This window comes from Pleurodeles waltl, chromosome 7 (assembly GCF_031143425.1).
Source record: "Pleurodeles waltl isolate 20211129_DDA chromosome 7, aPleWal1.hap1.20221129, whole genome shotgun sequence".
Classification (NCBI taxonomy): Eukaryota; Metazoa; Chordata; class Amphibia; order Caudata; family Salamandridae; genus Pleurodeles; species Pleurodeles waltl.
In genome coordinates this window covers 1,022,718,330-1,022,745,933 of record NC_090446.1, presented here as the reverse complement: position 1 = coordinate 1,022,745,933, position 27,604 = coordinate 1,022,718,330, and the positions used below count along the sequence as shown (strand labels likewise).

The 27,604-nt window shown below is 44.1% G+C and overlaps 1 protein-coding gene across 2 annotated transcripts in view; it reads right to left on the bottom strand.

The window, feature by feature from the left end:
* The window catches only part of ABCA5 (ATP binding cassette subfamily A member 5), a 1,006,180-nt gene that overhangs the window by 612,325 nt on the left and 366,251 nt on the right, over positions 1–27,604 (bottom strand). For both annotated transcript variants that reach the window (XM_069199839.1, XM_069199840.1), the window contains exon 12: positions 5,900–6,010. In XM_069199839.1, coding sequence (XP_069055940.1) covers positions 5,900–6,010 — 111 coding nt within the window. The remainder of the gene's footprint in view (positions 1–5,899; positions 6,011–27,604) is intronic.

Sequence of the window (27,604 nt, the reverse complement as noted above, 5' to 3'; positions counted from 1 at the left end):
ACGGCTGCTGTGTTTCTTTCTACTTTCCTCTTGCTTTTGATCTACACTATTCTTCCTCACTATTTCTTGTCCATTATGTGTGTAGGTCGTTTTTGCTCCCAGTATTTTCAGCTCGGAGGTCCTATTGATGTGACTTGATGCTATTGTGGTTCATTGAGGCTATTTGCCTCGGTGTTTAATTTTTATGCCTTCTGAGTATTGGACCTCATTGAGCCTTCTGTTTGTATTGTACTCGTTGAGTGCACTGTTGACCTTAAGATTTGTATGTCTGTTGTTGCTCTTAATGAAGTTAAATATTTTTTTTTAAAATGAACAAATTGCTTAGTGATAAAAAAGCTTTTTGATCCACGCATTTTTAAATGCTTTTCTGTGCCTTGGTAAATAATCATTCTGTTAGGACTGGGACTAGAGTTGAGGGGGTAATGATTCCTTTACTTACCAGTCTTGGATTTGCAGAGAATGGGAGTATTGCAAGTGGAAGAGAGGATATTTTGGAACTGAATAAGAATGTTCTCCCTGGATGATAGTAAGATGCCACATTATGATAAGTTGGAGTCCCCTGAAAATTTGCAAGCGAAGGTTGTGGATTCAGCCCATACAGATCAGGAATATTATCAAAAGTAACTTTCTTGTCGGTCAGGTTGCAGTTTTGGTACAGGTGGTAGGCTGTTTTTATGCATTACCAATCAAGGTGGATATCAACATGTGTGGTAGGTATAATCATTAGTATTGTCCTTCCTGAGTTCCTAAGGAAGTGTTTGTGTAGAAAGCCGTTTTTGTCCGTGCTCCTCAGCTGGTGAAACAATTTCACAAGATGTATCCTCACAAGCTTAAATAAGTAAAGCTAGGAAGGATGCCCAACAGGGTCCCGAGGAGGAGGAGGCTACTCTCACGATCCTCTTACAGTGAAAGGTGCAGAAGGTGAAGAAAACGCTGAAAACTTGTTTGGTTGAATAGCTTGGCAAACACGCCCTAGAGCTCGGTGCCTGGGGTGAACTCCAAAAGCAGGCTATCGTATGGGTCAAGAGAAGCATGTTCTACTTTGCATGTGGTAAGCAGAAGTGTGAACTCCCAACGATGTAAGCGTGTTTTGAGGCATTACAGTCGGTGCAGCTCCGCTAGCTACTTGCGTCCCTCACTTTTTTTGTTTCCTTCCTGGGTATTTCAGGTTATTACAAAGAAATAACTCATCCTCTACTCGCTCCTGATATTGGTGCTGTGACCTTTCCTTTTGGTCTTTTGCGCAGTGGGATTTCCTCTTCTCCCAGGAAGGGGGGCGGCTCTAAATAATCCTTCCTCTCATCACCACTGTTTATTCAAAAGATAGCCTTGCATTTCGGACTTCCCACGCCGTATAGTTACGTAGGATTGATTCTCATTTGCTCATAGCACATTTCTCCTGTTTGAGCAGGTGCAAGTAGTATTCTGAGACCTCTTAATTGCTGTTCTGAAGCACTGTCATCCTGCGCGTTAAAGGAGCTGACCTCAATTGAACCGGAGTCCTTCATTTTAATTCCAAATTCTGCATTTTTTCCCAGCTGGTATTTCTCTGGCTAGCTATTATCACTAACAGGAAATTCCTTTGTGGAGGTTTGGGTTTATCTTTAGAACTCGTTATTTTAGATCCTTTTGAGGTTTCGTTATACACAATTATCAAGCTGGCCCAGCTCAAGGCAGACCACAAGGTGAAGGAGAGGCACATACGTCCTGTGTGGGTTGTATGGTTATTGCCCAAAGTATTATATTTATTGGGAATTTTCTACAAACTGCTGATGGCACACGACAAGAGGCATGATAAACTAAGAATTCTGTGACATATATTATCTAAGTATAAGAGCAAGAAAAGGAACAAAGTGGACAAGTTGTATGGATCCTGTGTTAGAGAAACGGAGCAACGACACACACACCGAAAAGATTTTGTGTCTACATTATTGGCAGAAAGCAGGAACTGAGGTGCAGCTGTACAATGCAGATATGATGGCCAGAAAACACTTGCATTATGGTGCCAAGATGCACACTGGTTGTGATAAAGGTATTAAAAAGCGCTAGCACAGCCAGTAAATCTGAGATCGGCAAAGCTAGTAAGTAGGCATTGGCGAGCAGACTTAATGGTTAAATGCTTTCAATTTTTTATCACAATCATCTGCCACAAAAATAAAAAGAAGAAAACGAAAATATGTCATAACCTAAGTGTGACAACCATATGCTGATAATAAGCATTGGATATGCAAAAAAATAGACTACTGCATATAGGCTGAACAGGACAGTTATGTTCTTATCATGGAGGTGCAGGCATAGAAACCGTTTTCACTCTTAATGCACATAACAGGAAAGTTTGTGGCACAAAGCAAATGGGGCAATTAGGTGGATCTACTGCCCTATATTGCTTTATGTGGTGATCAGAAGCAAAATGGGAATGACAGATGAACAGGCCAATGCACTAAAATGCTTTAGTCACACATAACAGCTCCACCTGTGTCCACACAAGTATGAGGTACACCAAAGCTGCCTTTAACAAAAGCAGCCACTGCACCGTTTTTGAGGTTTCACTTGCACAGTGTGTACTTGTGCGCTGTGCTTGCAGAGTCTTCTGTTAAAAAAAAAATCTTAGAAGGGGCTTAGAACCCACTCCTTACTTACCTGAACTTACCTGTGGTTTAGTCCAATGTCACTCTAATTTGCGTGCTTCTCATTGGCCAGTTCGTCATCTGCTTTCAATTCCTGCTCTGCTTTTGCCATCCAGGCCGTCGCTGGAGCTTAAAACAAGTACTCCTTCTGGTCACTGGCTACCGGCCAGTGTCCTTCCACTAGCTTTTTCACTCCGCAGGTACTTTTTTAATTTCATGAACAAGCATGCCATCTGCACTCCCTCCCTTCTCCCACTATTCTTTGTTGTCACTTTGAAGTGTCCCTATACTTACATGCTCTATTATCCATGTCTTTCATGAACACTCCTTTGTACTTGTTAGTTTTTTTCCAAGCTTCCTGCTCGATTTGCTTTCATCACCTACCTTGGACAGCAAGACTGGAAGTTTGTAAGTGGCATCTGTCGACGAGGCAGGTGCCAAAAATGAGCACTGCACAGAGTAGGAACGCGAAGACAGTACTTTTATGCCAACTACAGGGTTTGGCTGGCAACGATGCAACCATTTCAAATATTTAATAAATCTAGAGGCAAAGGCCTGCTTTGGGGTTAACATGGTGCACACCCAGAAACCACAACAAGACTTAGTTTCCCGTTTCATGGGCTTCCATCTGCTTCCCAGCGTAAATTCACTTCCTCCCCAGTCACTCACCTGAAACACATGTCACCTGATCAGCAGTGACAAAGAGACGCTACTGTGTGGCATCCTTTCCCTGACCTTAGAAGACATACGTCTCTGAAAATGCCAATTGTTATCCATTGTCACAGTACACAAATACTAAATGAAAGCAAAAACAGCAACACAGGTAGGAAGTTGTTCTTGGACAATGGTAAATGCCTTACCTCACTGTCTATCACTTTCAACATATGCATTTCACTTTCAGAACACTTCCCCTCGCCCTTTGACTTCTGCACATGGCCAGTAAAGCACTATAGGTTCATAGCAACCTCAGTACTTCTGCACTGAGAGAGAGATAGACATTTCAGTCTTTGAACTGCCACGCACCTTCCTGGCTTGCTTTTCGTTCAGTCACGGATTGGACTGATGTGAAGTGTTTTTTGTTTTTTTTACCCTTGCCAAGATCTCAAGGTAGAAAGTAGTTTGCACCAGAATCAGTATTTTAAGTCGAGTCTGATGTCACACCTCACACTGTAGCTGGGCGAGTAAAGGGAAGTACTTCAGCGAATACCTTCAAAGTGATGATACAGTTAGACTGCATTAGAACCATCTCCAGATGACATGCAGCAGTGGGTGTTTCAGAGCTTCTGAAGGGGGCCTTTCAAGGTAAGGATGAGAAAAATATCTCTCTGAGGCACACAACATGGATCTCTGGAACATGGCCTTGAACAGGCATAACAGTATGCTGCCACAGATCACAAGTGAAGTCTGAGGGACGCTGGTAATCTGCTAAACATTCGAGAGAACTTATCTTCTGCTTGTCCTACAACCAGTATGCTTTACCTTTAGCACTTCCCACACACAACTCTCCCCCAGAGGCCGACCTTCAACAAGTGGGTGCTTTTGAAGGGCCCAGAAGCACGCAGTCCCAGGGCAGTCTACTTATACATATTTACGAGAGCATGAAAACTAATATTTCCTGCCTTTTCAGACGGAGACCACAGAGTTGTGATAACAAGTATTGTGCAAATAGCTGCAGAAATCTTCACAGCAATAAAAGCGATAAGCTTCTGGGGCATTATCAGCAGGAGAATATTGCCAGTTACTCCCAGTCATTTGTTTTTTAAAGAAGTTTCACAGTAGCACAGCATGCTGTGCAACATGACTTAAAGTAAACAAAACAAGCATTTGCAATGCAATGGGTCTCGTGTTTGCTCAAGTTAGAGTTATTAGCATTGTAAATTTGTAACCGGACTTTTCTTGCCACATAAATTGAAAATAAAAAGTAAAATAGTTGACATAAGCAAGCCAATTCAAAGTGCCACGGCCGCCATAAGCGTGAACACGAAGGAGAGATACAAAAGGAGAAAGCAGTTTGCTAACAAACATATCGGCAACCTTGCAATTATCCATGCAGCAGGGTTGATGGCCAAGGCGGTAACAAAACCGCCCCAAGCAGAGACAAATGTAAAGCAATTACCAATGATAAGAAAAGATTTTTGAAAGGTGAGCCCATAAGCAAGTGGCAAGGATAGGCGTGCGGTGGGCGTGGTTAAAAACCAACAGATTACAACATGTCAGAACACTTGCGCACTCGACCTTAAAAGCACTGTGATGCGGCAAACGCAGGTTGGTCAATAGCACTTTGTTTTTATTCGCTTTGAGCCATGTTTCCCAGCAGCCCATGCTGCTGTGCAACATATTTTAAAAACACTGATAGGCGAAACCTATTGGTTTTGCCAATGCTTGTTAAATTGTCTTACTCTGTAAGAAGTGTCTGCAGCGCTGTCGCTGCTGCCCAGAGCTTCTCATAAATTATTTAACGTTAAGCCTGGCATGGAGGGGTGAGCACTGGCCTCCGTGTGTGCGTGTGTGTTTTTTTAAACAGTAATGAAAGGCGAGGCTTAACTGCCTCAGATCAGGAAAGCCCCCTATCCGGCCTCTCATGCTCTCTGGGCAGACCAGGGGAGGTCAGTAACGAGTGGTCAAGTAAATATGATGAACAGCCGGATCGTAATCTGATAGGTTTAGATGGGCCAATAAAGCATCTCCCTCGGTATGACCGGCCTTTCTTCTGTGGTTTACTCCCCTGCCTAGGAAATGGAACAGGGAACAGCATAAACCGCTTCCTGCTAACCACAATTCTAAATTCGTCCTTGGCCTGAAATAACCACTCAGCGATCAGATCATGAAATAGTTTGACTATCGGTTGACTGTTTTCTATACAACCACTCAGGTGCATGTTAGTGCTTTAATTTACTACCTTTGCAAAGACATGACAGAAGATTTTCTAATACGTTTCCCGTGTTTTAGCATTATAGTAGCAGTACAATATTTAGTCCGCAGTGGCATCTTAATACTGCAAAACATGAACAAAATATACACGCTCTTACAAAGTATGCATTTGTCCCAAACTGAATTATAGCTTTTTTTAAATGCTGGTAATTACAACATGACATACCAAAACAATAAAGGAAAAATGATAAATGCAATCTATGTTATCTGCAAAAGAAAATCCCTCTAAACGTTTTTTTGGGTAAAATCAGGAAATAATGTCCGGATTAGGAAGGGCATATTAAAAACAGCTTCTACAAAAAAGTACACTATTTTGGAAACCAGAAATGGACACGTCTTACCATCGGAGGCCGGGCATAGACCGCAGAGGATGTTCATTAGCGTGGTTTTACCCGTGCCACTATGACCCAGTAGAGCTGTAATCTGTCCCTCGTATATGTCAAAAGACAAGCCTAAAAAAGAAAGTAAAACATAAATATGCAGGCAGTGTCATTTTAAGAATAATGATGGGCCTGAGCAATATCTACTTTGGAGTCCCCTGTATGGAACCACTTTTTATTTGACTACCCATTTCCTGCTAAATCAAGCCCCATCTTGACAAGTAATATCGAATAATGGAGAAGTAGACAGATGTGATCTACCAAGAAAGTTAACTTTCGCAGGGTTCCCTTGGAAGGTGTAGCCCTGCTGAAATGCCCCCTTCGGCCATGCTTTAAAACTTTTCTGTAAACAGATATGTCTATAGTGCTTTTTATGATGTAAAGCGTGGTACAGAATAACGATATTTTACATGCGATCATGCAGGAAATTTAGGACAAAAGGACTACAAAAATCCTTTTTTGTTCTTTAGCACTAGAGGTAATGGGTCGTGGTGTCTCTACCCTGGCCCCTTTTCGTGTCTTTATTAATGTATGTTGGATGTTTCTCATTTGGTCTTGCTTTACATAGATAAATATTGGCTATTTTTCTAAAACGTGTGGTGCCCTTGTGTAGGGTTTTCACTGTATTACTGTGTGTTATGTGCAAATGCTTCACTCATCTGAGATAAGCCTGACTGATCGTGCCAAGCACCAAGGGGGTGAGCAGGGGTTATCTGAACTGGGTATCCCCCTTATCCTGAGTAGAGTGGCCAGGGTGCAAACTGACTGCCAACTAGAGACCCCATTTCTAACAGCCCGCATATGTTAAAGTATGCACATTTTAGCCATATGGACAGTACTACCAATATGAAGCTTGACACAGGGACATGCAATGCAATAAAGACAGTAATCAGATGTGCAGGACAAATGTTTCCTGATTTCGAGGTTCCTGTTGTTCCACTGTCTCCTTTAAAGTTTGTTCCTGTTTTGAACTCTAACAATACCCAGTGGCCAGGCACTTCCCTGAGTTGCATTTCCAAAACAGTAATCTGTTACTGTTTTTTTTTTATTAACAAAACTGATGTCAGGATCAGAGGCGACAACAGAATTTTCAATCTACAAAGGTTAAAATCTAAATACATCTCTGACTTTGAAACAGTAATAACTAATGGCTTGAATTCTGAGGAAGAAATGTCTGTTCATTTAGCTTAATGTCATGATATTTTATTAGCAATTATTTTATCAGCAAATATTATTCGTTATAGTTCTCATTTTATAAAACAATTTTTATTGTTTTTTTTACGCTCATTGGCAAACAAAAAGCAAGATGTAGAAGGGAACAAGCAATTTCCGATAGTTTCAATACATTGTCAGTAATTAAAGAACACAGGATTCAGCTACTTACCAATCAAAGTGGGAAAAGAAAATATGGTTAGGGTAGGTATGGTTGAGGGACATTTGTGGCTTTAACGTTATATGTGGATTGAAGGCACGTGTACTGGCCCATCTTAAGCTGGGGATGATTCCTGTGGTTGTGTATACCCGCATAGTGCTGTGGCTAATGTTTTCCTTTGTGTCCTGATAGGATGAGAGGGACCCAAAAAAAGAAATAATGCACAGAGCGTCTGTCCACCAGCGGAGGAATCCAGTAGTGCGGAAGGGCTACAGTGTAGGGGGGGAACAACTAGGGAGGTACACAAATGGCCGTGGTTGAATATCACTGAGAGAGACGAGGGAGTGTTTGCAGGCCATTAAGGCACTATGGGTGGGGAGGTGGGTATGGGAATGGTTGCCAGAGCAGTGCTCCAACTGCCATCTTTTAACATTTCTAGGAGGAAGGAGGGGAGGAGGAATCTAGAAGGAAGATTTTTGTATGGTCCACAAGAGGCCATCAGGCCATGCAGAGACGAGGTCTGGAATAGTTATGGGCCTTCATCAGTTCAAGAGGTTTGGGGGCCATAGGAATTAGGGATTATTGTCCGCATACTCTGCTAGCCTGTTTAATAATCTTTGTAGATTTACTCAGTGTTGCTTAACAGTTGCAGATCAACAGCATATATGATGTTACACAGCTCCTGTCCTCCAAGACTTGGTGCATGTGATGCCACCTCAGCAAGGGAGGGTGAGAAGTCTGAGATCAACAAATTGAACAGCAATCGGGCTAATACACATCCCTGCTTTTCCTCTACAGATGGTTAGCTCCTCTGGAAAGGTGCATGCCATCCCCTACTTTGATCTTCAAACAGTGTATTAAATATTGCAGCTGAATTTCCCTCAGTAACCTTTGCAGGATGCCCCAATATTGTAGCTTTTCCCAAAGCTGCTCCCAGGAGACATGATCAAAGGCTTCTTTAGAGCCCATGGAGCACATAAACAATAGGGTATGGGTGGCCTTACTGAATCCTTCCAAACTGACTTCCTAGATTTGTCCTCTTCATAAACATCCTTCATTCTTGGTAACTTTACCATCTGGGCTGATGTTCCTCAGAACTCTGACACACATGGAATCACAGACAACATGAACAAGCAGGGCTACTCAAAATTATTTGGTTTCATGTACATGATTGTGTGCACATGATAGCTTGGATCTTTAATCCTCACAAACTCTAAATCAGACCATTACTACCAACCACTATTATGGTTACAAGGAGAGCTTGCCTCAAGAAAGGAATCTAGTGCCCCTTAGCCCAATAGTGAATGTCCATTCCAAGGACTATATTCGGGCTCTTGCTAACAACTGATATCCTTTACCAAAAAATCCTTCGAATCTCCTTGTACACCTCCTATATACCAACACTACTGGACAGAACGCGCTAGTCATACTAAACAAAAAAGAAATCGAAATCCTTAAAAGTAATAAAGAAATTGTTCTCCAAGAGCTCCATCTCTTAAAACAAAAGGGCAGACTGCTAGAAAGACAGTAGTTAATGTGTTGCCTGCCATCTGTCAGAGCTGCATGCCACATCAATGAAAAAACCTATAACACAGCAATCATTAGAGCTTACAAATAAACTATACATGCAGTCTTGTTTCACCTACGCGGACAAATTGTCAAAAGGACTTTTCTAGGTTCATCAAGAAATGCTTGATCAATGCTCCCCCCCACGAACGCCAAGTGCTGCAACTGCAACACTTTTGTGGCAACCTCATATCCTTCATTATTGGAGAGCAGCTAAATTATGAACTTACACATTTCCCTTCACCCCAAATCGGCCACTCCCCATCCATCTCAAACCCCCCTACATCCCTCCTCCACACACTCTTTAGATGATATTAACATACAGACTGAGACAGCTACTGGGACTAATTTTCCCTAATTTTTTAAGGACTCAATATCAACAAAATCATCAACAAATTCATATGCTGCCTCCCCCGCTGCAATTCAATAAGCATTCCCTCTGGCCAACATTGCCTAGTGCTGATCATAACGAAATCTATCAATGCGTCCATATTTGCAAGCGACTTCACCAGCAAACTCAACATCATTAACCCACTTCTCGAAACACGCCTGAGCCAAATGATCTGACTAATTACGGACCAAGCTATGGCTTTACCGCCATCACAAAAGTCCAGTCAGTGGCAGTCATCACACACACACCTCAATTTATCTGGAATCAAACAACATACTCAAGTAATACCAGTCAGGTTTCAGACTTCCCAGAGGCACCAAACCCTCTCACTGATTATCAGGGAAGAACTCCTCTTTGCCAGGGACAGTGGCCAGAGGTGTGACTTTATTCTCCTTGACCTGTTTACAGTCTTCAACACTGTCACCACAACATTCTATAATCCTGACTGGAGACCTACCATTTGGTTTGAGATATTTTGTTTTCTAATAGTTAAAATATTCCCTTGGGAACCCAAGCCGGCAACTACATCATGTAAAATCCATTCACCTCAAACCTGCTCTCATGACAAGTGACATGCATCAGACACCACATTTTTCACCACTCACCAGATCGCTTGAATAAATATAGGAATCCTCTTGCAGCCAACCTCAACAGTTGCAATGGTGGGTGTCATATTTGCACTGCTGATACCCAAATACACACCACAACCCCGAATGGACAAGAAAAAAAAGTGCAGTGCTACCTCTAACATGGGCAAAACATGGATCAAAAAACAAGTGACTCTGCCTAAACAGGACTACCACTGAGATTTTGTTCACTGGCTCTTAAATGTCAAAGACCCTTACCAGGATCTAGCCTCTATGTCAAGCTTCGACTGTCACCCGATCTACATCAGTTACAAATATCAGAGCAGCCTTCAGAACCAAATTTCCATCCCCCTGATTAACTCTTGACTCAATAACATGTTTTTCTATCAATTCATGTGAATTCCACTACAACCAGCTCAAGATCAAATTGTCTGCTTCATCACTGTGGCCCTCACATGTAAAGCCTAATGAAATGGAATTTATTTTATGCAGGTCTCCCAGCTAAAATATCAAGCATATTCCAAAGTACACAAAACTGTGCTGCCCAATTCTTTTTCAGTTTAAAGTTTCTGATCATAACAGGTATTACACAAGGGGGAAATTGTGCATTTCCCATGTGAGGGGAGAGGGATATGTTCTCCATGTTTTATCAATAATATTCACTAATAGATATCCTCGCCAGTTGCCTTTGTCTGATGCTATAAGCCATTTGCAGTTGTTCTCAGTCTGTTCAAGAAATGCGATTATTTCTTCACACACTCTAGCAGTGGCATGCTTCATCATCAGGTTTCATCATGGTCCTTAGAAACCAGATCCAGCATGAGACCCAGACCCCGTGATGAAGCATGCTGCTATTAGAGTGGGTGAGGGTCCAACAGAAGAAATAATCAAATTTCTTGTGAAGACAGTAAAAACCTCTCAATGCCTGACAGCATCAGACAAAAGCCGAGGATTAGGAAAACTATTAGTGCATACTTCTGATCACATCATCCCAGCATGGAAATCACCCCACCAGCTGCCCAGTCAAACACCAACTAGAGTCACCCCCTGGAACTGCACCTTTGCAATGAACTGAACATCAGACTGTTTCTAAAACAATTAAAGGCCCACATCTTCTGCCAAGCATTCACACTTATGACGATTTATAGGTGAAACTGGATTCCCTCTTACCGATCTTCACCTGCACTCTGTGGTGTCCTCATATAAATTAAACTTGCTATACATACTCTTATTAAATAAATAAGCAGAAGAAAATGGAAATTCTATCATAAATATACATACATATTATAAATACATCTAATGCTTCATCCGCAGTATTGTGTTAATTTCTGAGTGCCGCTTAACATGTATTGTGTAAAGTTCTGGAGGAATTGTTTTCTCTTTGTTTTGGGGTGGAATGTGCTGTTCTCAAGTATTTTTTTGTTAAATGTTTCAGTTGATAATTTGTTCCCATTTTTGCACACAGTATAGCCTGACAATCATCTGGTTTCTCTCTTTCAGCACGTCACTGCTGATGTGCCCCATGATGAGCATGGCTAAACTAATTGACAAAGCCAATAGGTCCAAAAGTCAAATCCTTGCCCTTATGTTCAGCATCTACATAACCCCACGGCCAACATCGTCAGAACTCACGTAACGAACATCATGTCTTATGCAGACGACACCTAGCTCATCCTCTCACTATCAGAAAACCCTTCCACCATGAAGGCTAACTTCTGCAGGTGCATGACGGCCATCACAGACTGGATAAATAACAACTACCAAAAAAAAACTCAACAAACAAAACAGAAGTGCTGAGCTTTATGAACAACACTCCCCCAGTGGAAAGACTCCTGGAGGCCCACCAAACTAGCACTAGCACCTACTCCGACAGACCATGCTTGCAACCTTGGCATCATCCTGGAGAGCAAGCTCACCATGAAATACCAGATCAAAGCACTGTCCTTCACCTGCTTCCTCACTCTTCTCGTGCGCCGTAAGATTTTCAAATTGTTCACCGTCAACACCAGACGAACCGTCACTCAAGCCCTAGTCACCAGCCAGGCTAAGGCAACACACTCTACATAGGAATCACCATTCACCTCCTGAAGAGACTACAGACCACTCACATCTTCCCTCCGCCACCACATCCACCGAAGCAACAGTGGAGGACACTCCTCCTACCCCTTAGCGAAATGATGGACGGCCTTCTGCTTTAACTACAGACCTCATTCTCTCTTCTAGAATTCAGGAAAGGACTCAAGACCTGGTTGTTCAACTGAAACCCTTAGCAGCTATATTCTCAGCACCTGGATACCTTTGCGGGTGATTAGCCATGCTCTTTAAATCCTGTTTGGTTGACTGATTGATTTTTAAAATTTACTTAACATATGATAGGATAGCTTTTTCACATAAAAGCATTATTTTCCATGCATTCACCATTCGATGTGTTTGCATTCACTATTCAATGAGCTTGCAGTAACAGATACCAGTCAGTTTACAAGCAGGTGGTGCTGTCCAAAGAGATCCCCCATTAATAATTAAGGAGCTTTCCATTAGAGCTGGAGCCTCTTCAACCTGAAAGCATTAGTACTCTGGCATCCTACGTACACAAAAAAGCAGCATGCGATCAACCTGGACACAAGCAGATTTCGAGACAGCCCTGTGCATCCAAAAATGTCACAAGTCTGGTTAAGGCTTTTTTACGAGTTAAAGCTTCCAGTTTGTGGTGAATTCTCAAGAAAAGCTAACATCAAATATAGACATTTTCACAGAAATACTCTGTTTCCATTTTTCCATATATTTCACTTAACAGGGTTTGGTCACCTGGCATTTGGTAAAAGCATATATACACAATACATAACTTTAAATTCAAATATTAGACCCTGACCAGACATTCATCGAGAACAGCATGAGCAAGAGCATGATAAATGATTATGGTGGTAGAGGTGGTATGGGGAGCCTTAACTGCATAACTGCTGAAACACTCAGTGGTTTCCGCATAATGGTCAGGCAGGTCCACAAGTAAGGCAATAATACTCAGCAAAAGAAAAGAAAGAAGAAAAGAAAGAAGAAAGGAAAGGAGCCCCCTCTGCTTGCTTCTCTCCACTGAGGGTTTATAGTGTTCACAGCTAGGACCACAAAATGCACTTCAATGCACCCACAGAGGTAAGCCTCCTGATGCATTCAGAGGTATCTAAGACCCTTGCCAAGAGGCCACTAGGAATTATAATGGTACCTACTCACACTGCTCTCGAACACCCTCCAGCTGTAAAACTGACTAGATATGGAAGGAATGCCTGAATTAATCTCAGCCACATGAGATCTCTCCGGGACGTTTTCCAGACCAAAGTTATTTTGCATACTCTGTCATTCTAGACAAAGACATACTGTAAGGAAATGCCTCCTTGGCATGGTTACCCCCTGACATTTTGCCTTTGCTGATGCCAAGTTATGATTTGAAAGTGTGCTGGGACCCTGCTAACCAGGCCCCAGCACCAGTGTTCTTTCTCTAAACTGTACCTTTGTCTCCACAATTGGCAGAACCCTGGCACCCAGATAAGTCCCTTGTAACTGGTACTCCTGGTACCAAGGGTCCTGATGCCAGGGAAGGTCTCTAAGGGCTGCAGCATGTCTTATGCCACCCTGGGGACCTCTCACTCAGCACATACACACTGCTTGCCAGCTTGTGTGTGCTGGTGGGGAGAAAATGACTAAGTCGACAAGGCACTCCCCTCAGAGTGCCATTCCAACCTCACACTGCCTATGGCATAGATAAGTCACCCCTCTAGCAGGCCTTACAGCCCCATAAGAGTATATGGTCTGGGAGTCTGTCAAACAAACTCCACAGCACCATAATGGCTACCCTGAAAACTGTGAAGTTTGGTATAAAAAATACACCCAGAGGGCATCTTAGAGATGCCCCCTGAAAACATACCCGACTCCAGTGTGGGCTGACTAGTTTTTCCCAGCCTGCCACACACCAGACATGTTGCTGGCCACATGGGGAGAGTGACTTTGTCAGTCTGTGGCCAGGAACAAAGCCTGTACTGGGTGGAGGTGCTTCTCGCCTCCCCCTGTAGGAACTGTAACACCTGGCGGTGAGCCTCAAAGGCTCACCCCCTTTGTTAAGGCGGCACAGGGCATCCCAGCTAGTGGAGATGCCCACCCCTCCGGCCACTGCCCCCACTTTTGGCAGCAAGGCTAGAGCAGATAATGAGAAAAACAAGGAGGAGTAACTCCCCAGTCAGGACAGCCCTAAGGTGTCCTGAGCTGAGGTTACTCTTACTTTCAGAAATCCTCCATCTTGCAGATGGAGTATTCCCCCAATAGGATTAGGGATGTGGCCCCTTACCCACAGGGAGGAGGCACAAAGAAGGTGTAGCCACCCTCAGGGCCAGTAGCCATTGGCTACTGCCCTCCCAGACCTAAACACACCCCTAAATGGAGTATTTAGGGGCTCCCAGAACCGAGGAAGATAGATTCCTGCAACCTAAAGAAGAAGAAGGACTACTGACCTGAAGCCCTGCAGTGAAGACAGAGAAGACAACTGATTTGGCTTCAGCCCCACCGGCCTGTCTCCCTACTTCGAAGAAAACTGCAACATCGACGCATCCAACAGGGTCCAGCGACCTCTGAAGCCTCAGAGGACTACCCTGCATCTAAAGGACCAAGAAGCTCCCAAGAACAGCGGCCCTGTTCAAGAAACTGCAACTATTTGAAACAAAGAAGCAACTTTTAAAGACCACACATTTCCCGCCGGAAGCGCAAGACTTTCCACTCTGCACCCGACGCCCCCGACTCGACCTGCAGAAAACTAACTCTACAGGGAGGACTCCCCGGCGACTGCGAGTCTGTGAGTAGCCAGAGTTGACCCCACAGCGACGCCTGCAGAGGAAATCCAGAGGCTCCCCCTGACCGCGACTGCCTGCTTCAAGGAACCCGACGCCTGGAAACCACACTGCACCCGCAGCCCCCAGGACCTGAAGGAACCAAACTCCAGTGCAGGAGTGACCCCCAGGTGACCCTCTGCCTAGCCCAGGTGGTGGCTACCCCGAGGAGCCCCCCCCCCTGTGCCTGCCTGCATAGTTGAAGAGACCCCCGGGTCTCCCCATTGATTTCTAATGAAAGCCCGACGCCTGCTTGCACTCTGCATCCGGCCGCCCCTGTGCCACTGAGGGTGTACTTTCTGTGCCTGCTTGTGTCCCCCCCAGTGCCCTACAAAACCCCCCCTGGTCTGCCCTCCGAAGTCGCAGGTACTTACCTGCTGGCAGAGTGGAACAGAGGCACCCCTATTTCCATTGAAGCCTATGTGTTTTGGGCACCACTTTGACCTCTGCACCTGACAGGCCCTGAGCTGCTGGTGTGGTAACTTTGGGGTTGCCTTGAACCCAACTTTGAACCCTGTAAGTGTTTTACTTACCTGTGAACTTAACAAATACTTACCTCCCCAGGAACTGTTGATTTTTGTACTGTGTCCACTTTTAAAATAGCTTATTGCCATTTTTGCCAAAACTGTACACGCTACTGTGATAATTCAAAGTTCCTAGAATACCTGAGTGAAATACCTTTCATTTAAAGTATTGTTTGTAAATGTTGAACCTGTGGTTCTTAAAATAAACTAAGAAAATATATTTTTCAATATAAAAACCTATTGGCCTGGAATTGTCTTTGAGTGTGTGTTCCTCATTTATTGCCTGTGTGTGTACAACAAATGCTTAACACTACCCTCTGATAAGCCTACTGCTCGACCACACTACCACAAAATAGAGCATTAGAATTATCTCTTTTTGCCACTATCTTACCTCAAAGGGTAACCCAATGACTCTGTGCACACTATTTCTTACTTTTAAATAGTACATACAGAGCCAACTTCCTACACCCGCCTTATGCAAACCAGTCTTGGTCCGGCTCCAAAGGGAACAGTCAAACTAGAACTGCCAGGGCTGAGCACTGTCCAGGCATCTTGTGAATTATTGTCAGTAGCAAAGCAGCAAAGCAGCAGAGCACTGGTATCAAATCCCACCAGGCATTTCCCACATCATGGCAGTGGTAATGGCAGTTCTCCACAATATTCATGGACCTGACAACCTGAACCCATGCCACAGACCCAATTCTCACAGCCTACATGGAGCCTAGAATTTGGGCTGATGCAAGAAATCATAGGGGAGTCCAAACACCAGCAGCATGTAGGCTGCACCCTTCCCTCTGTGAACGCGCGTACTAAGATCACAACATGGCGTGCCCACCTGAATGATTCCAGACAACTAATGACACAAATGCTCACAGAGGTACTAGAATTGGCAATAGACTAACAATTCTGACAATTTCAGGCACCCAGGTTGGCTTTTTGTACATGGAAGTGATGTACAGTTAGCTGCCTATTCAGCTATATTCTTTTTTTTCTCTGCTGAAAATATTTTATTGATCATTACAAAGATAAAAGACAACACAACAAAGTATACGATAATGGTATATATAAAATGAAAAGGCTGAAACTTTAAATACCGGACTTGAATAATAAATATACCTATAATAATTATAAATCATATAGCTAGATTAAAAAATGTTGAATAAGAAACAAACAAGAACTACCCTCTAAGTCACATACTACAAATTACATAATAAATAATAAATGCAATTAATAAATATATTATATGTAAAAAGCAGTATATTCATCAATCGGACTCCATAACTTTTGAAACTTTGGAGTATTTGTAAATGTTCCTTTAATAGATAACTGAGTTCCACGTCTAGTTAATGTGACCCAAGACGACCATGTATGAACCAATATTGCTTCAGTAGATTCCCAGTTAGTCGTAATGGATTTAATGGCAATAGAGGTCAAAATGTCAAGAAGTTTATTATGGGGTTCTGTTAATCTGAAGGAGAGTGCAATAGAGTTACATATAATCATACCATTTATCAAGGGATCAGTGACAGGAAGTATTTTGAGCATGATAGCCAAAACTGTAACACTACTGAACATTCAAACAAAACACGTTTTAGAGACCCTTCATGTTGTTTGCAATGCCAACAATGAGGAGATACAATAAGCTTAACCTTGTATAATTTACATGGAGTCCATAAACAATTAAGCAGAATACATGCATTTGCACAGGAAACCAACTTGTTATATTAACTAACCAAATTTGCTTCGAATCATCTACTGAAAATTCTATACACAGTTCAGCATTCCAGTGTCTACTAAAAATAATTCAAGTCAGGTTCACAGGTAGTGTTTAATTGTTTACAATATTTTGACACTGTGGAGAAGATACAAATCGCTGAAGTGGGGGTAGTATTTTGGGATAATGAAATGGGAAAACAATTGAGTATAGCAATACTCACAATATTGTACTTATGAGCGTCAGTATCTCGTAACACAAACTTATTTTGTAATTCAGTAAATGTTATTAAAGCACCCTTTTCATAAATTTGATGGTAAATTTGAAATTTATCCTAGGATTACGCAATAGAGATATCTTGGTAGAATCTGAAATATGTGTTGAAAATGAGTAATCAAAATCTTGTATAATTAGTTTGGTAGATGAAATAATGGCAGATTATTTAAGAAGTGTATTAGAGTTAGCCATAGGTAATAGAGTTGGTAAATGAAATGGTGAAACCAATTGCTTTTCCACTTAAAGCCATTTAGGTGAATGAACAGCGTTAGTGCATAAAAACCAATGAGAGCCTTATCTTAAATGCTTTGTGGTAGTTCCAAAACTCTGGTAAACTAAATTCTCCATTGAATTTGGAGAGTTTGAGTTTGGTATATTAAATTCATGGAGGCTTTGATGCCAAAGAAATTTTGAAAGAATGGTATCTATTTTTTTGTAGAATATGAGAGGCAGCTTTAATGAAATCATAAATAAAGAATAAAAAACAGGAGGAGCCAGTACTGTTTTAGTAGCCTTAAGTTTCCTCCACCAGGGGAGGCGAAGTGGAGACCAAATACACATTTTATCTGAGATATTAGTAATCAGAGATTCACAATTTAATGTCATTGATTATATAAGAGAGCGCGAAAATTGGATTCCCAGGTATTTTCAATTTTATTTTTGCCAAACATTGTCAGTACTGTCCAACACGTCCAGAGTGCAAAGAATATCCAAAAGGCAAAAAATCAGTTTGGTTAGTATTTAAGGTGTAGCTAGAAACATTTAAGTATTTGTGTATTTTATTGAGTACTGCATGTATAGTGGTGGCTGGATTACTAAGGAATAATAAAACATCATCAGCATAACCAGTGGGTTAGCAATATCAATGCCAGTGATGATGTTGGAGTTTTTGACAATAGCTAGCAAAAAAAAGAAGGGGTACAGTGGGCATCCTTGTCCTATACCTCTATGAAGAAAAAAGTGTGAGAGAATTGAATGTTCATAAAAAACTGAGCTGGGGGAACAATATAAAACTGATCCCTTTTTAATAAATTCAGTTCCAAAATTAAAAGATGATAGCGTATGAAATAGGAATTGCCAGTGAACTTTATCAAATTCTTTCTCAGCATCTAGAGCAAGAAGACCAGAAAGTAAGTGATATGAGGGGATGGCATCTATAACATGAAAGAAAAGTTGTGTATTACTGAAAGAGAATTTCTTTTTCATGAAACCTGATTGATCTAGATGTAGGAGTGTTGATCATACATCGGAAAGTCTTGTGACCAAACTTTTTGCAAAATGTTTAGTCTTGATTGATGAGTGTGATAGGGTGATAGTTAGAGACTTTTTTCTGATCTTTATCTAGTTTAGGTAATACTATTAATAAGGATTCAGAAAAAGATCCCAAAACCATACCTGAATTACTAAAATCAGTAAGTAAATAAGGAGTGAGTACGGTAGAAAATGCTCTATAAAATGTTCTTCCTTTGTTAAAGACATATCAAGTTTTTATTTTTCCTGTTGGGAGATTTAAGGAAGCTTAGCAAAATCAAAAAAAAAGTGTCTATACGTTCAGAGTCAATAAGGTCAGGTTTGTTTTTTAGAAATTCGTCGATAATCTCAGGAGTAGATGAGGCAGTTGTGCCACTGCCTCCATAAACAGCATGAATTTGTGTTCTATCCTTTTTGATGTGAAGATAATTAGCTAATAATTTCCAAGATCTGCTGATATCAAAAGAAAATGTAGCTTTTTGTTTGAAAGATGTATTCCATCTTTTTTTAGTTAGTAATCAATTATATTCATATATAGGTTTTTGTAGAGTAGATGTAAAGGTAATATTAGTAGAAGAGATAAATGGCCTTTCACATTTAGCAATGTGTTTCTCCAAATTTAAGATTTTTGGATTAAATGTCTTATTTTTGTGAACCAATATAGACATTGTTACCCCTTGTATATATGCTTTAGCCCCTACGGTGCCCTGGACGAGGTGATCTCTCTTGTGCTCACCACCCACCCCCCCAAGGCAGGGATGGAAGGGGAAGCCTTTCCCCTTCCACCCCGACCCCCCCCGTGACGTCAGCGCACATCACGCGCTGACAATCACAGAGGGCCTCCTCCCATCGCGCTGGAAGCTCAGTTTCCAGCGCGATCGAAAGGGAAATGCAAAGCATTTCTCTTTCGATCACGTGGGGGAGGCCCAGAGAGGCTTCAAAGGGAAGGAAAGGAATTTCCTTCCCTTTGAAGTCTCTCAGAGCGTTTCAAAAGCCGGATTGCAAAGCAATCCAGCTTTTGAAACACCCACTAGACACCAGGGATTTTGTTTATTTTTAGATATTGGCATAAGGGAGCGACCCCTTGGGCAAGGGTCGCTCCCAGGGGGGGCATTTTTTTTGGAAGGCCTAAAATTTATTTTAGGCCTTTTCTGCCCCCCCTGGAGGCAGATCGACCTATTATTAGGCCGATCTGCCCCCAGGGGGGTTAGAAACCTCTAGGCGCCTGGCAATTTTTTTTTTGTGTTTTTTGTTTTTTATTAGTTTATTTTTTTAGAGATGGGAGCGACCCATTAGGCAAGGGTCGCTCCCCTGGGGGGCAAATTGTATTTAGACCATTTCTGCCCCCCTTGGGGGCAGATCGGACGATTTTAGGTCAATCTGCCCCCAGGGGGGCAGAAACCACTAGGCACTGGGGATTTTTTTTGGCGCCAATGTCACGCAAGGGGAGCAACCCCGTAGGCAAGGGTCCCTCCCGGGGAGGGGTTGGGGGGGCAAATTTATTTTAGGCCATTTCTGCCCCCCCTGGGGCCGGCTGAGCTAGAGACCAAAATCCACAGGTAGGCACTTTGCAAAAAACACCTCTGTTTTCTGTGAAAAAATGTGATGTGTCCACGTTGTGTTTTGGGCGATTTCCTTTTGTGGGCGCTAGGCCCACCCACACAAGTGAGGTACCATTTTTATGGGGACACTTGGGGAACGCTGGGTAGAAGGAAATTTGTGGCTCCTCTCAGATTCCAGAACTTTCTGTCACCGAAATGAGAGGAAAAAGTGTTTTTTTGGCCACATTTTGAGGTTTGCAAAAGATTCTGGGTAACAGAACCTGGTCAGAGCCCCACAAGTCAAACCATCTTGGATTCCCCTAGGTTTCTAGTTTTAAAAAATGTGCTGGTTTGCTAGGTTTCCCCAGGTGCCAGCCGAGCTAGAGGCCAAAATCCACAGGTAGGCACTGTTTTCTGTGAAACATTGTGATGTGTCCACGTTGTGTTTTGGGGCATTTCCTGTCGTGGGCTCTGGGCCTACCCACACAAGTGAGGTATCATTTTTATCGGGAGACTTGGGGGAACGCTGGGTGGAAGGTAATTTGTGTCTCCTCTCAGATTCCAGAACTTTCTGTCACCGAAATGTGAGGAAAATGTGTTTTTTTAGCCACATTTTGAGGTTTGCAAAGGATTCTGGGTAACAGAACCTGGTCAGAGCCCCACAAGTCACCCCATCTTGGATTCCACTAGGTGTCTAGTTTTCAAAAATGTGCTGGTTTGCTAGGTTTCCCTAGATTCCGGCTGAGCTAGAGGCCAAAGTGTACAGGTAGGCACTTTGCAAAAAACTTGGGGGAACATAGAATAGCAAAACAAGTGTTATTGCCCTTTGTCTTTCTCTAAATTCTTTCCTTCCAAATATAAGAGAGTGTGTAAAAAAGACGTCTATTTGAGAAATGCCCTGCAATTCACATGCTAGTATGGTCACCCCAGAATTCAGAGATGTGCAAATAACCACTGCTCCTCAACACCTTATCTTGTGCCCATTTTGGAAATACAAAGGTTTTCTTGATAGCTATTTTTCACTCTTTATATTTCAGCAAATGAATTGCTGTATACCCGGTATAGAATGAAAACGCACTGCAGGGTGCAGCTCATTTATTGGCTCTGGGTACCTAGGGTTCTTGATGAACCTACAAGCCCTATATATTCCCGCACCAGAAGAATCCAGCAGACGTAACGGTATATTGCTTTAAAAAATCTGACATTGCAGGACAAAGTTACAGAGTAAAACGTAGAGAAAAATTGCTGGGTTTTTTCACTTCAATTTCAATATTTCTTTTGTTCAGTTGTTATTTTCTGTAGGAAACCCTTGTAGGATCTACACAATTTACCCCTTGCTGAATTCAGAAATTTGTCTACTTTTCAGAAATGTTTAGGTTTCTGGGATCCAGCATTGGTTTCACACCCATTTCTGTCACTGACTGGAAGGAGGCTGAAAGCACAAAAAAATTAAAAATGGGGTATGTCCCAGTAAAATGCCAAATTTGTGTTGAAAAATTGGGTTTTCTGATTCAAGTCTGCCTGTTCCTGAAAGCTGGGAAGCTGGTGATGTTAGCACCGCAAACCCTTTGTTGATGCCATTTTCAGGGAAAAAACCACAAGCCTTCTTCTGCAGCCACTTTTTCCCATTTTTTTGAAAAAAACTAAATGTTCACTATATTTTGACTAAGTTCTTGGCCTCCTTCAGGGGAACCCACAAAGTCTGGGTACCTCTAGAATCCATAGGATGTTGGTAAACAAGGACGCAAATTTGGCTTGGCTAGCTTATGTGGACAAAAAGTTATGAGGGCCTAAGCGCAATCTGCCCCAAATAGCCAAAAAAAGGCCTGGCACAGGAGGGGGAAAAGGCCTGGCAGCGAAGGGGTTAATAGTTGACTTAACAATTTGTCAACAAGTTTAGTACCTTTAAATAAGGTTCTAAGTGAGTAAAAAGCTTCTGGGGTGTAAATTTAGTGGAGGAAAGTCTATCTAAAAGGGGATCACATAATAAATTGAAATCTCACTAACAAAAAGAGGAAAATTACCAAGTTGAATAATTGCAGAGGTGATGTGACTCAAAAATGTTGAAACATCCACTGTTAGTCCATATATATTCATCAAATGTAAAACTATGGTACAATTTTTCACTTTAGAAAATGGCCCTAGAAACTGGCACAAATAGTTTGTTGTTGTTACGGGTGTGCCAGAGATCAGTGGCGGGTGGCCCCCTTCACGCTTGTGCCGCTCCTTTTCAGCTATATTCTGAACAATTTAAAGGGCAAGGTTAAAATAATGGGCATATTTTGTATGTAATTCCTCAAAAGGAATATTTCATTGTTTTCTTCTTCTTAAAAGCTGGAATTTTGACGGGAAAATTCCAAAGCTCTGGGTATAGCCTAGACCTTCTTAGATGACCAGGTTTGGGTCACACAGTGCAGTGTGCCTCCTTGCTTCGCTCCCCCAGAACAGAAACCTTGAACCATAAGCAACATATCTAATAGATGGGCAAAGGGATGTAATTTCAACTTGGACTTCTTTTTAGGTAGCAAACCCTTCATCTCAGATGCAAGATTTGATACAAGTTGTCAGATTTCTCATTCTGTCAAGGTTGAACTATGGTAACTTCCTTCTCACAGGGGTTTCCAAACTACACCTTGATCCTATGCAAGGATCTGAAGATTTTATTAGCATCCTGCCACTATATTCAGGAGTGATGAACTCCAGTGGTGCATATTCTTGATTCCTCCTCATTCCTCTCCTTTGTAGCACTCAGCACTTCCTTTCTTTACCTGAAAAGTGCACGTTATTTCCATTCCTTGCTTTCTCACTTTGTCACTGATTGTCTGTTATTCCGTTTGTCCTTCTTCATCCCTTGCCTCCCTTCATGTCTGTTGCTGTGGGTGTGTGGTTAACTTGCAAAAGAATTTAGCTCAGGGGCATGTGTCCTGCTCTATTAAAGGTTGTGGTGCTGAAAACCAAGGCTGCGTACTCTTGTTCCCACCTGATGCCTCTTTAATGCCCCTTCCAGGCACTCCCTTTTGATTTGTCTCACTCATGCAGGTTCTTTTATTGTCCCTGCCTTTTTACTTTATGACAGTTTTTCCGTCTTCCTCCTTTTAACCCAGTTGTCTTTTTCTAGCTGTTCCTGTGGTTCAAGGTCAGTTGAGTGAAAATAAGTGCTGGTCCCCAGATATGAGTGCAGATGGGCCCCACCAGCACTCACCACCTCAATTTAGGCACTTCTGGAGGTCAGAGATTAATGATGAAAAATAAGTTGTGGTCGTCTGAAATTAAGAGCTGTGCCCACCACCTGCAATAAGAAGCACAAATTAAATGATGTTTATGAGAGCAGCCCATCAGACTAGTGGCTGCCTCAACAAAATTCACGGAAATAACTTCCCAGAGAGGCACAAAGCATCTCTTTACTAAACTGCATTACAAATAAGACTCTCGCGTCTGGAACACTGCACTGTGTGACCCAAATCTGTAGTTCTGGGGTGAACCAGCTGGCCTTGATTCTGTGGGAGGTGCTTGGTTTTTTTTTGAGCAGTGCGAGGGTGTTGGCACAATCTTCTATCCAGCGATGCAGGTTGGTGGTGGCTATCTTGAGGTCCCAGGGGTTGGGGCCCCGGGCGAGAGTGGAGATCAGTTGATCCGTTGATATTTTGCTCCAGTTGTGTCAGGGGGGTTGTGTGCGGTGGTGGTAAGTGACTGGTTTTTGGTAGAAGTGGATGCAGTGGTGGTCTGTCCAACTGAGTTCGGTGGTGTGGCTGAAAGAGACGTGGTTGCTGGCTGAGAAGATGGGGTCGAGTGTGTGGCCTGCGGAGTGGGTGGGTGTAGTGACGAGTTGCTTGAGGCCGAAGTTGGCGAGGTTGACGATTAGGTTGCTGGTGTTGATATCGTTGTTATTTTCTAGGTGGAAGTTTAGGTCACCAAGGAGGATGTAGTCTGTTGAGGCGAGGGCTTGGGAGCTGATGGCGTCAGCGATGTCGTCACAGAACTGCGGTCTGGGTCCAGGGGGTCTGCAGACCAGTGTTCCTCTGAGTGTGTTGTTGGCGTTGATGTGGATTTTGAAGTGGAGGTGCTCGGCGGAGTTGATGGTGTCGTGGGAGGTGGTGGGCGCTCTTATGGTGTTTTTGTGGACTATGGCGATTCCTCCTCCTGGTCTGTTGATTCGGTCTCTTCTGGTGATCTTGTAGTTTTCTGGTATGGCTATGGCTACCTAATTTTCTGTCAGATATAAACACAGTGGCACTGCATATATAGAATCAACAACTTCTCTATCCGACTCACCTCCTTTTTGATAAAGTACAACTCCTCTGTCATTACATTTGGGAACATCCATAAGCTCCACCCACTTTCCTCTCACTTTTTAATCCTTTATTGCTCTCTAGATGTTGAAAAGCGTGAAACAACCCTGCAGGTTTTACTTAAACCCAATCTCCTAGTAAGCCAATCTCCTGCACTTACCCCTTTACTACCCTATTAACTCTTCTTTTCTACCTTCTCTCCTGACCACACTTCTTTATTGGGAACAACCTTACCCTGGGTCTGTACCTCACATTGAAGAGGAAGGCATGCTTCGAGTAGCAGAATTGATGGTAGGTTTGTAAGCCCAAACCATGTCTTCTGCGGTACACTTCACACCTAACCTTCCTTTTGAAGCTGCTTTATTGGTTCCTACTCACTCTATTGGCATGTATAGGAAAGTCCTCCTTCTTGCCCTGGTCACCCCTAAACATTTTGGACAGATACTGGTGGTTGAATCTTGGATGTGCCCTGGGTACTGCTTACCAGTCCCAGGGCCAGTGTTCTATGTAAAGTGGATATGGAAAATAGGCTAACTAAAGATGGGAGTATCAACCTACCTATAAGTCCCTAGTATATGGTAGGGCATGTAGGTTTAGAGACCCCAGCATAGGTTGTGCACCAATAGGTACACTGCTAAGGGACCCAGAGTCATTTTAAAGGCAGGCCTGCCTTGCTGGCTGCTTTTAAACTAAAGTTACATGCAAATTTGACTTAGGGAATTAAAGGTACTTCCAAAGTCTTAAACAACCTTATTTTTACATATAGGTCACCCCTAAGGTGTCTTATGTGCCCCTAGGGTTGGGTGCCACGTAACTATAAGCAGGGACCATATAAAATTGTTTTAAAAGTCCTGGTGATGTAAAACAGACAAAGTTGTTTTCCCTCACTGCAGTGAATGGCCTCCATAGGCTAAAATGGGGAGACTTTATTTTTAATTGACAAAGTCTCCTTAAGTATCAGATACCGGCTTGCAGGTAGGTCGCTCCCCGCCTTGCCCTCCGCGCCACCTCCTTCTCCCTTCCTCTCTCTCTCCAAACCCCGCCCCTGCGTCCCCTCCCGCCTCCCCCCTCCTTTATCTCACCATTCTTCTCTCTCCGTTCTTCTGTCACCTTTCCTCTCTCTCTCCAAAACCCCGCTGCTGCGTCCCCTGTGGCCCCTCCCTCCTCCCCCCTCCTTTCTCTCACCGTTCTTCTCTCACCTTTCTTCTCTCTCCAAAACCCCACCGCTGTGTCCCCTGCGGCCCCACCCCCCAGCCCTCTCATAGGACAGGCCCTCCTACCTCCCAGCTGCCACTCCCAACCTCCCCTCCCATCCCCTCCTCTTATGGCAGCCGCTGCGCACTAGCTAGGAGCAACCTTCGACCCTGCTTGCAGGTAGGTCGCTCCTCGCCTTGCCCTCCGCAGCACCTCCTTCTCCCATCCTCTCTCTCTCCAAACCCCGCCACTGCGTCCCCTGTGGCCCCTCCCGCCTCCCCCCTCCTTTCTCTCACCGTTCTTCTCTCTCCGTTCTTCTCTCACCTTTCCTCTCTCTCCAAAACCCCGCCGCTGCGTCCCCTGCGGCCCCTCCCGCCTCCCCCCTCCTTTCTCTCACCGTTCTTCTCTCACCTTTCTTCTCTCTCCAAAACCCCGCCGCTGCGTCCCCTGCGTCCCCTCCCACCTCCCCCCTCCTTTCTCTCACCGTTCTTCTCTCTCCGCTCTTCTCTCACCTTTCTTCTCTCTCCAAAACCCCACCGCTGCGTCCCCTGAGGCCCCTCCCGCCTCCCCCCTCCTTTCTCTCACCGTTCTTCTCCCCCGTTCTTCTCTCACCTTTCTTCTCTCTTCAAAACCCCGCCGCTGCGTCCCCTGCAGCCCCACCCCCCAGCCCTCTCATAGGACAGGCCCTCCCGCCTCCCAGCTGCCACTCCCACCCTCCCCTCCTCTTATAGCAGCCGCGGCGCGGTAGCTAGGAGCAACCTTCGACCCTGCTTGCAGGTAGGTTGCTCCCCGCCTTGCCCTCCGCGCCACCTCCTTCTCCCATCCTCTCTCTCTCCAAACCCCACCGCTGCGTCCCCTGCGGCCCCTCCCGCCTCCCCCCTCCTTTCTCTCACCGTTCTTCTCTCACCTTTCCTCTCTCTCCAAAACCCCGCTGCTGCGTCCCCTGTGGCCCCTCCCGCCTCCCAGCTGCCACTCCCACCCTCCCCTTATGGCAGCTGCGGCCATGCAGCGGACGTGCCGCTGCCCGTCTGCGCCCGTCTGCGCCTAGACCGCGCCCAGCGCCAGAACCCCTGGCCTTCCTAGACACACCTACTCCCCCCTCACCCTCCACTCCCTCAACCCAGGCCCCCACCCCACATGCACCACATCTAGCGCCACACACACTCATGGCCCCTTCACCTGCTACACCTGCCAGCAACCCCACCCTCAACAAACACAACACCCCAACACAAAACTCACCCACCCTGCCCCCACCAACCAATCCCGCAGCAGCACACCAGCACATAACCAGAACACACCCGCAATAACACCCTCACCCACCACACCAACGCCACCCACCACAACCACCTGAACTGCCTGCTACTCAACATCCGCTTCCTTCACAAACATGCCATAGAACTCTGGAACCTCATCACTACACACTCACCTGACATTGCCTTCCTCACGGAAACCTGGACCAACCTCTCCTCAGAACCCGACATAGCCATAGCCACCCCCAAGGGATACAAACTCCAATGCAAAGACTACCTAAACAAGCCAGGCGGAGGCATCGCCATCCTACACAGAGACACCATCAACGTCACCACCAGCTCCCAAGACACTATCGGCAACACTGAACACATGCACTTCCTCGTCCATATCAACAACTCCACCCTCAGAGGTACACTAGTCTACAGACCACCCGGACCACGCCCGCCTTCTGCAACACCATCGCAGACAGCATCAGCCCGTACGCCCTCACCTCCACAGACTACATCATCCTTGGTGATTTCAACTTTCACTTAGAAAACCCACAAGCCCACAACACTACCTCCCTCATAGACAACCTCAACAACATCGGTCTCAAACAACTGGTCACCGCACCCAGCCACTCAGCAGGACACACGCTGGACGCAATCTTCACCTCAAGCCAACACATAGCCTACACCCACACCACCGAACTCCCCTGGACAGACCACCGCTGCGTCTACTTCTCCTTCACCAAACCCCCCACACACTACCATCAACACACCACACCCTACCGCATGTGGGACAAGATCCCCACAGAACGTCTAAACTCCCAACTGGCCCATAACCCCCCCCCCCACACCAAC